General features: G+C 30.7%; 1 protein-coding gene across 2 annotated transcripts; it reads left to right on the top strand.

Moving 5' to 3' along the window:
• The first annotated feature begins 2,713 nt into the window (after positions 1–2,713).
• On the top strand, positions 2,714–9,287 carry LOC143911658 (AP-1 complex subunit sigma-2-like). Of its 2 annotated transcripts, none has more exons than XM_077430644.1 (5): positions 2,714–2,765; positions 3,291–3,469; positions 3,620–3,728; positions 3,920–4,057; positions 8,073–9,287. In XM_077430644.1, exons 1-5 carry the CDS (start codon positions 2,763–2,765, stop codon positions 8,115–8,117), a joined length of 474 nt encoding a protein of 157 aa, XP_077286770.1. In that variant the 5' UTR covers positions 2,714–2,762; the 3' UTR covers positions 8,118–9,287. The 2 variants fall into 2 exon arrangements, with proteins under 2 accessions (XP_077286770.1, XP_077286769.1); XM_077430643.1 differs by lacking the exon at positions 2,714–2,765 and adding an exon at positions 2,911–3,199 and having other exon boundaries at positions 8,073–9,279.
• The last annotated feature ends 1,657 nt before the right edge of the window (positions 9,288–10,944 follow it).

The following is a 10,944-nucleotide window of genomic DNA, read 5'->3' as shown; positions in this document are numbered from 1 at the left end:
GTTCTCAATGGCCACAAAAAAACTTCCTTCAAAAAAGTTTTGCATGCAAAAATATATGTATGACACTAGATTGAAATATTTAGTCACAATTTGTTAAAATTTAGCTATTTGAATTGATTTTCTTTTATACAAAATCACAGAAACATATTGGAAGTGCTTGCTTAGGTACATATGAACATTTTTCGATATCCAGACACATATTTCATAACCGGACTTGTATGAAGACATACAGTGCTGATGCAATCGTCTTGAATTATTGTGATTCGAAACATTATTTCAGTGCATTTGCTAGCGTTATTTTTAAAAATACACTCCGGTTAATTTTTTCGACGAAACTCCATTCTTCAATCGAGACCATTGTCAACCGTTATCGGAATGTTAAATAAAGCAAAAAAGTATTATTCTTGTTGTAGCAGGTGCGGCCGTCAACACCATTGTTAAAATCTAGTTCGTTTGTTATAACTTTGTCGAATCTTCTCTCTTGCACACAATTGCTCAAAAAGGGACAGCAACATACACCGTTAACTAAGCAGTGCTAATTCAACGCTAAATATTACAACTTCATATATTTTTCCGAAAAAATCGATACTTACGAGTCTTATCATTTCATTAGCATGTAGCGAGTGTTAAACATAATACTAACCGTTTACACATCACATGAACAAGTTCTAAACCGGTTGGGAAAAAGTTTGAACGTGATCTAACATGATTGCCACACAAGAAACACCAATTTCGGTTATGGTCGTATGTATGTATTATCAGTCAATTTCTAAAAGGTCTGACCTGATGAAAGCGAGCCTGACCGGATGCAAATATGCACCAGGCCAAATTCGTTCAGGTCAGGCCATGTCATTTGACTAAATATCAAAAAAACTAACATCCATTTTGGATTTTATCAAATGAAATTCTCTGCATATATATCCCCCCTCCCTCCCTCTCTCCCGGCTCCAATATGATAGAGTCGTCAATTCGATATAATTGAACTTAGTCATATTAGAGGAAATACTAGTCGCTGATCAAGCAATAATCATTTCCCATTTAAATTCAAATAATACATAAACATTGCTAATAATAATATATATGTAAATAAAAAAAAATCAAAATCAGGATTCGGAATATAATCAATAATTAATATATTTTTTTATTTTATTTTTCCCATGCGCCCAGTGACTGTAATTTTTTATTATTTATATATATACCATGCCATTACAGGTTTCACAAGACGATACCTATTTGTGTCCAAAGTTGTACTATAGAGGCTACAAATAGAGGGTATGTGGCCAATTTGATGAAGAACCGTTTCAACAATTAAATCAGATAAATTGAAACCTGGAATCACATATACTCAAGGTTTGGTCAGCAATACCGGGCCAGGGCTCGAACTCGTGACCCCTCAGTTGTAATGTTTCCCTTACATTATTTTATTTATGTCGTTATGTCAATGAGACAAGTAAATCCAACGCGCCAACCCGGCCAATTTATAAATAAAAAAAACATTTAAGTATATAACTATAATAACTAGGAGCCGCTTAAAAGATATTAGGTCCGATACTGTATGAGGCAGTGAAAACATCAAGACGCTCAGACAGTATGTTACATAAATAGCCCGCTAGCCGATGCGGTGCAAACGATCGACAAGCGCCAGACAGACTAAACCACAGATTAACGACACGTGTACCTTATGCGTGCGCACTGCTCGCACTTACACTAAGCGAAATCTACCCGAAGTCCCGACATACCTACCCTGTATACGTTCTATGCTTCTGATACTTTAGTTCCGAATTTTGCCTTATTAAACTCGCCAGAAAGATCCGACTCAATTTTAATAATTACCATATTAATAATTGCATCTGTGCACATCGAAAGGTTACTCGTCATCTGATGTGCAATATATCATTCGTGAAGTCGAGAATTGCGTTTAAAGCAGCCATCCAGTTAATCTGTGGTTCAGTCTGTCTGGCACTTGTCGATCGTTTGCACCAAACCCCCCGCTAGCCTATGAAAAGAGTGATTGAACAAGCACATTGCCACTGGCTCTAATGGTCAAGAGGATGGGTCTACTCTACGGCACAAACTCTAAGTTGATGAAGACCTGAAAAATTAACTCATCGTCAAAATGTTCCCTTGAAATGATTGAGTGTCTACAAGCCCTATTATTATGAGTAGGGGTAAACGGTTTCGTCAGCCCTTCCCATGAATCTCGCGCATACACGCGTACTTGCATTTTTTTGTACGAGTTCATTTTTCGGGTCTTCATCAACTCGGAGTTTATTCCGTAGGGGCCACCGCAAGAGGACCATAAATTGGTACATTATATGGACGTATTCATACTTCATTCGCGCATGCGCATTTACGCATTCATGCGCGTCCATATAGAATGTACCAAAGAATACTATCCGCGCTTGCATGACACCTGCAGGATACGGGTCGTGCTGGATAGGTATGAACAGACCTTAATTCAGAATCTCTCACCCAGAACTTTTAGAATGTGACACTCTTCCCTAAGAATTGTCAAAGAAAGTTTTCCGAATTGAGGGTTTCTTATAATTTCATGGAGGTAATTTTTTTTTGGTATGTTTTATATATTATATGACGGTCAAACCATAGCGATATTTAAATACTATTTCCCAGTTGAAGCCGATTGAAAAGCACTGATCTAAAAAAAAGAGTAGTGTCGATAAGAGGACGTGGCTGGAAAGCGAACATCAGACGGCGATCGCTCACAACTGACAGCACAGCACATTGATACTAGCTTACAAGGAATGGTTTGTTACCCCTTTAAAACAATACGGACTCAATTTATTTTAATGCACAACTATTCCCGACATCCTTAGCTATATTTTTCAATTTTCAATGCGTCGCTGGATGCTGACTATCTCTCAAAAAAACCCACCCAAACATGACGTGTGTACAGCGCTACATACTACTGGTGATTCACCAACACCAATAAAATTTTATATAAGGAAAAGTGCACCGTTTCACGATAAAATATATCAACATTAATGAATTAAAGAGTGACTTTTATGTCGCGTTTTATAATACAGATATGTCACACGTTGCGACAGCACTTTGTACGATAACAACTAAGCAAATACAAGATAACATTCTAAATTTTTAAACCTGCCACGTTGATAAACCTTCGAGCTAAATTGACGTACTTTGATTTGGAATTAATTGTAACGATTGATATTTAATGACGGTTTGTGCTCTCGGCTGTATTATCAAGAACTGGAAAATCTTTAATGCTTGTTCATTTATATATAATATTATTGTGCTAATGTCTGTTACAGATGCAGTTTATGTTATTATTCAGCCGACAAGGGAAATTACGTTTACAAAAATGGTACGTTGCACATCCCGACAAGCTCAAAAAGAAAATCACACGAGAGTTGATCACAACAGTGTTAGCACGAAAGCCTAAAATGTGTTCTTTTCTAGAATGGAAAGATGTTAAAGTTGTTTACAAAAGGTATTATTATTGAATTTGAATTAATCACATCATGTGCCATAAGCTAAATAACATTATTTTATATACATAATCATTTATATAAATCAATTTTTAAAAATTACTGTTTTGTATAGTTAATTTTGGCTATCTAATATTTAGTCCGACTTTTAGGTATGCATCATTATATTTTTGCTGTGCTGTCGAACAACAAGATAATGAACTATTAACACTGGAGATCATCCATCGATATGTTGAACTTCTCGATAAATATTTTGGCAGCGTAAGTCATAATCATAGCTTATTTAAAATGTGGTAATCAGAAATATATGTATATGTATACATCTGCCACTCTTGCATAAAGAGTGGGAAACTCTTTTACCCAGCTATAAACATGATTATTACATAATTAAGGGTTTATTTGTAAAATAATTTAATTTAGATTATCTTGAAATGTCTTATTTGGTGTTTTAGGTGTGTGAATTGGACATTATCTTCAACTTTGAGAAAGCATATTTTATTCTTGACGAGCTTGTTGTCGGCGGTGAGATCCAGGAGACGTCTAAGAAGAATGTTTTGAAAGCGATCGCCGCTCAAGATTTATTACAGGAGGTCAGTAGCCCCGCTAATGAGCTGCTATAATTTTATTTTCCCTTTCAGATTTCAAATTTGGATCATACAAGAGAATATATCGCGATTTTAACAAAAAATTTGTATCATATATTTTTCTAGTCATATTTCAAACTTGCACAATTATTTCATTGTTAGTATGAAAATTATGTTGATGTCAATTTTAATTTATTTTTACTACTATCACTGAACGAATGCTATTTCTATTCATATCATTTTACGTTGACGACTTAACCTTTTTCCACTTGTACAATGAATGTACCGATATTAAGATAGAATATAAATTATTGATCACTCGATATAACTCAATTCACGTGATTTATTAGATATTTTACACACACTGAGTGATATAAATGCATATTTTACTGACAAATAAAATAACATATGAGCGGAAAGGGTTTAATCAATTAAATGATTAAATGTGACGCACAAATTATTCAAAACCTGGAGACTTTTAATAGATGTAAGATTTGGAAATAATAAGAAAAAAATGATTGCTTGATGTGTAGGTTTTTTGTTTGTTTTTTTTTTTTTTTTACTTGCCCGAATACAATTTGATCTCATGGGATTGTGATACCAATCAGAGACTATTTGAATGAAGTTGATTTTCAAAGTATTGTATTCTGAAATTGATTATATATTATAGAGTGAATTTAAGCAGATTATTTTTAATATATTAAAATAAATACAAAATAATATATTTTCAATTATATAGATATTCTTGCCAATGTGTACACGATTTTTAAAAGTTTTATATAATCGTCAATTATTATATAGTGAAGTACGGAGTGATTTAATTTATATTAAGCACCGTGTTTTATGTGTGATATGAAATAATTTAAATGTGATTATTTTGTGTTATAACAGTATTTTTATTATTATTAAAATTGAGTATTATTATTGAATGTATAGTAGTCGTCATCCGTTGTGCCTTTTTTCTTAAAGTAAGCTCAACTCGAATAATATTGTTTTTATTTTGCATTTGATCTATTAATAATATGCATATGAATCTGTTATATAAAACAAGACTAATATATAACAATATAGTTTGTTTGAAAAAAGTCAAATTGGACTTCCATTGAACAACTCGTAGATGTATAGTTACTATCAATAGCGAGTAGGTTTTATTTTGAATTTATATAATAATGAAGTTATCCGTAGAATAACACTTAATGCTAACCGGTAGCTACATATATTTACTACTAATCTGAATTAATATAATAATACATAACCATGCCGATTAGTTTCAATTAAAATATTAAACTTTTTACATAGTTGAATAATACTAATACAATATACAAATATATATATATATAAAACGAGTCTGATCTATTGTGCCAAATGGACACGACTTAAAATCAAAGACTTTGTAATTAAAATCAACCTTCAAAGCTAATTATGAATAGATTTTATTTGCAAATTGCCTTAAATTAAATTTTAAAAATTGGGTAATTAAAAAAGTGATGCCTTGTGATAAACTGCAGCTTCTTTTATTTTGAAAGTGTGCCTGAATATATTAACCAGTCTTGTTTATTTTTATTATAATGTGTATTATTTATTTATGTACATACCTTCAAGGTCTTTAAGCATGCTGCATTTTCAATACAATTCGTATTGTGTATTTACTTGCCAAAAGTGCATATTTATACAAGATGTCTCAAGTGAGTAGTACTTAACTTCAAGTGTTGATGTTCTAGTTTCACAATATATGGAAAATAAATATAAAGCAGAACATCTATACAGTCATTTTGTACCAATATTATATTATATTGTAAGATACGTATGTATATTTGCATTTGTATACCAAAGTATTAATAAAAGTAACTTTGAAGTCGGGTACTGATCTCTTGAGGCAATTTATGTGTGTTTGAAAAATAATATTTGCTAACTGAAAGAAATAATAGGATTTTTAAATGTTAATCATGCCTGTTTAATCTAAAGACGAAAACTGTATGTGCCTGTTGTTTGTATATGTCAAAATTGAATTCGGAATCATACGGGACATCACTTTGTCCCTATAGCGTCGCGTTGAAGTATATTCTTAATTTCAAATCATTTCATAAGCTTTATTAAACTGCTTGTTGCTATTGCTCATTAGATGTTTACAATCCTTACTAATTGTCATTACTCAAAGTGACCGAGATTAGATTTTATTAGTAAGAATACAATTGAAAATCTCACTGATTGAGTAAAAGAGAACTTAACAAAATGAGCCAGCAAAGTTTGAATCTTCTATTAGAATGTATTCATTATTTAATTGAAATGAATCTACATACATATGTATATATATTTATGTACATATATAATTTAAATTCATATATTTTCTGTAATGTAGCATGATGCTTTAAATTCGATGAATGCGGAATTTGAGCTGCATTTTTGATACCTCTTTATAAATCTGGAGTATTAAAAACAATATACCAAAGGCACCAAGCTATGATACGAGTATTCTTCCTACTTCCCTATATTTTTTTCCGTTGAGAAGACCAATTGACCAGCTCCAAATTGTCAGCTAAAAAATTGTTACTCGGTGATTTGAATTAGTAGTAAAATTTAATATTTGTCAACATCTTTGATAAATGGTTGAATATTTTTCAAATTAAAAATAGTATCATTGCCAATGTAATAATATAAATGGTTGAATGTAATTTCTGTTTGATTTTTGACCTGCTATATACACATTAGGTACACAAACTGTACCTGACTTGTAACAAAAGTGTTTAAGTACTTGGAAGAGGTGGCTGATGGATCCAAAATTATATTTAAAGAAATTACTTTTCAACTTTGGCAATTGGACAAATTAAATCTTCACACTTTAACTTAATTAGACCTCATTATTATTGCCGTAATGCTATGTTTACATATAATTTATTTACGTAGTACCTGAAAAACAAGAAATCTCGTATTATCAAAGATCTTAATTTATCGATTTGAAATTTTTATTATTTATTATTGATGTTAATGTTTTTCTGTACGAAACGTATTATTTTTTTATTAGTGAAATCAATAGACGATTATTGGTTATTCGCAATGAAAGATTCTCATATTCTAAAAAAGTTATAACAAATGCTACTTTATATATATATATTACATATTTGTTTTTATCATAATTTATTTATGAAGATATTTATATAGTTGTTTGTTGTGTTTTTATTATTATTATTAATATATTTTTGTTATGGTGATGAAATATACTAAGGGAATGCTGTATCAAATTGAATAACATTGGATGTTTTAATTTTTCTGTAGTTGTAGTGCCTCTACCCTTCCTTTCCTCAGTCAAAATAGATATCATATACTATAATAGGCATGCATGAGGAAATATATTTTTATAACAAAATTAAATAAAAACAATAATAATAATTAAGTCTAAAATTCTATATTTTATATCTTTATTATACTTGAAACATATTTATTATTTTAAACATCTTTCTTAACATTAGTATAATGAAATAAAATGGTAAGTGACTATTTATAAAAATGTTACACATATTTCACGTGTGTTTTATTATTATATTTATGATTTTATATTATTCATCAATGCCGAACCAAAATGTAAATGTAAATAAAACATAAGGGATGCACAAAATGGTCATTTTGATCGTTTGATTACTTTTTTATTTATGTATGTATGTTAATTTGTATTATATTACATAATATTAAGCTGCACGTGTGATTTTTTTTACTATTTAGAAAATTCAGGCAACACGACCTAAATTTTGACTTCCATTAAAATTCAATAGATGTTATACTTGTATGTATTAGTAAAGAGATCGCTGATTTGCATTAAAAAGTTATTTGTTTGGCACAAATTAAACACATTCTTCACCTTTCGGTGCATCTCTAATTAATATGTTAGCATTTATACTTTGCTTCAATGTTGTTGCGTTTTAATTTCTTTAATCACGATAATTATACCATTTGTGTATTATTTTCTTTGTTGTTTTGTTAAACTTGTTATGATTGTTTGCACATGGTAGTTTATTTTTTCCACCAGGAGGAAGCTGTGGACGGGACTCTGAGGGATATCGGACTCCTCTAACAAAAACCTGCGACTTCTGCAGCTTTGAAAACGAAGTCACTACGATGAATGTCCATTATATGATATATGATTTAATAGAAGACATTATCCTTAAGCCTGAATGAGGTTTTCTTTTTAAGCAACATTTGGAAATGTTTTATTCAATAGAACCACATTGGTTTGATTAATTATTTAACCAAAGCAAGTACATGTATCCTAAGCTTGTTTATATCCAGCAAGGCCTACAAATAAAAACGAAAATCAAATCTCGATAGTTACCTATTTTTTCTACGCACAGTACAAATGCATTGATTAATCAACTCTAAGTGCTCATTTTACCTGTACTTTTTGTTATAGTCATTTCTTTCATCAATATTTTTATCTTACAAAAAATTGTAATATTCAGAGTTTATTTTGTGTTGACTTTTTTTTTAAACCTAAAACATTTGTACCTATCATGATTTTTTTTGTAAATAAAATTAGTCTTTGTGTATATGCATTTATATGTTTAGAATTTTTTTTTAATTGCGAATAATTTAGTTATTTTTTTATTAATTATTTTATTTATTAAGAATATTTCTTGACATTAATTAATAATTATTATATCAGGGACCATTTTACTAGTCTCTTCTTTATTTTCATAAACTGATATTGTTTTACTTTTTTTTGTATATTTTCATTGTGTTAAACGTACAAAGCTTTTTATTTAACACTTTCTTACACATTCATTTTGTTTTGACTGCCCTTATTTTTTGCTTCACGATTTTTTTAATAAAATATCTCCCGAAACCTACAACTTACTGTAACCTACTTTCTATGAATGTTTTTTGTACTTTGTATATATGTAGTACACATATATGTATGCATATGTATATATATATGTACACAAATTATATGTATTTACTCATAATAGTTGCAAAATGCAGTTGAACGTTAAAACGAATTATTAATTACTGTTTATATCTATATTTTTATATTTATTATGGAAATATGGATGTGTAATTAAATTAAAATATATATCAAGTCATACATATGTGCAATATAAAATTTTTCATACAATGAAATATAATTTTTTTTTATTTTGTGTACGAAAATTTAAAAACGAACTATATGAACTGTGTGTAATTTTTTTATAAAATGATTTATATATATTTTCTATGATATATGTATTAAATAAACTTTCAAGAAATGAAAACACCTTTCCTTGATTATCCTGAAACAACTGTGGAATTTAAAGACAACATGGGTATATCTATTTTGGTAGTGTATAAGAATTTCAATACTTTAACATCGAACACGAAATTATGTATATATGTTCAATAAATGAAAATATCACTGTGGAACGCAAATCACACTTTCAGCCAACTTAGGGATGCAGTTGATGATCAAACTACCACATAAAAAATGAATACCTATGAGCAAATGTAAGACTTCGAATTGTATTACAAGAATCGTAGTGTGTAATGCACACAGTAATATTCTTTTCCTTTTCTAAATCTCATAGTATTGGCAAGTGCTTTAATCAAGACAAGGTCAATAAATTTGATGTCTAAGAAGTGTTTTCTAAAACTATTGCCTTGTGCACTTTGTTGACCAAATTTTTCTTAATCAAAATACTGTTGAAATTAATAAGAACGCTACAAATTTTGGCGTGCCATAGTTATTGGCCATTTGGATTTTGAAGTAAAAAAATAAGAAATCTTAAGATAATAAAAAATTTATGTTAACAGATTATTCCGCACACTGTGATCGCGCACACGACAATCGTTGCCGCGAAAATCGTATATATGAAATATCTGGCACTCGGGTTCTCGTTAGTGAGATAGTTCGCGTGATTACTCTCAACGGATGTAGTTTTCGGGTGCCAGATGTTCTGTGATCGAGATTTTAGTGACGTGCACGTAGTGCTGTCACCCCAATTTTGGAACAACGGGTTCCAATTTTTTTTTTAATAAAATCATTTTGATAAAAAAATATGTATTAACATTTTTTTCCGTCCAAGGCACTATTACATGTACATAAGTACATTCAATTTTCAATATTTGTATAATTTTTGACAAAAATCATATGAATTTTTAGATTAAATAAATAAATAAATTCCGGAAACCATTACGGTGACACCACTGCGTGCGCAAGATCGCTTTGTACAGAATAATTTAAGCAAGCCTTTTTTTCTTATGTAATGTGGTGGAACGGTGTTCCGGCGCCTTTTTGTCTCAGCATTTTTTATGTTTCAAACGAATATTCTATGTAATATAATTTGAATGGTTCGGTGATCACTAGTCAAATGTGAACCGGTCACAGGACAACCGGTCGCTCTAGATCGGTCACACGTGATCAACCGTCACACTAAAACTGGTCACACCCTAAAACTGGTCACACCCTAAAACTGGTCACACCCTAAAACTGGTCACACCCTAAAACTGGTCACACCCTAAAATCGGTCACAAGAAAACTGGTTGACCGATTTTAGGTTGTGACCAGTTTTCTCGTGACCAGTTTTAGTGTGACGGGTGATCACGTGTGACCGATCTAGAGCGACCGGTTGTCCTGTGACTGGTTCACATATGACTAGTAGTCCGTTTACCAATTTGAATATAATCTTTTCCAATGGCCCGTCCACACACACGATATCTACTACCGATATTTTCATATACAGTTTCCATATTGCAACCTGTAGTTGCTATTTAGGAACTGGATATGGAAATATCGGTAGTAGATATCGTGAGTGTTGACGGCGCCAATAAAAACTTGACCAGAAGTGAGTTCTGGGTCTTTTTTAAAATAAATTTCTGCCTTTAAGTACTAATTGATTTAAACTTGTTTACTTGATAGAAATGTATTATTT

This window comes from Arctopsyche grandis, chromosome 5, assembly GCF_051622035.1.
Source record: "Arctopsyche grandis isolate Sample6627 chromosome 5, ASM5162203v2, whole genome shotgun sequence".
NCBI classification, from domain to species: domain Eukaryota; kingdom Metazoa; phylum Arthropoda; class Insecta; order Trichoptera; family Hydropsychidae; genus Arctopsyche; species Arctopsyche grandis.
Note: the sequence above shows the minus strand (reverse complement) of the source record. Positions and strands in the feature narration are given on the sequence as shown.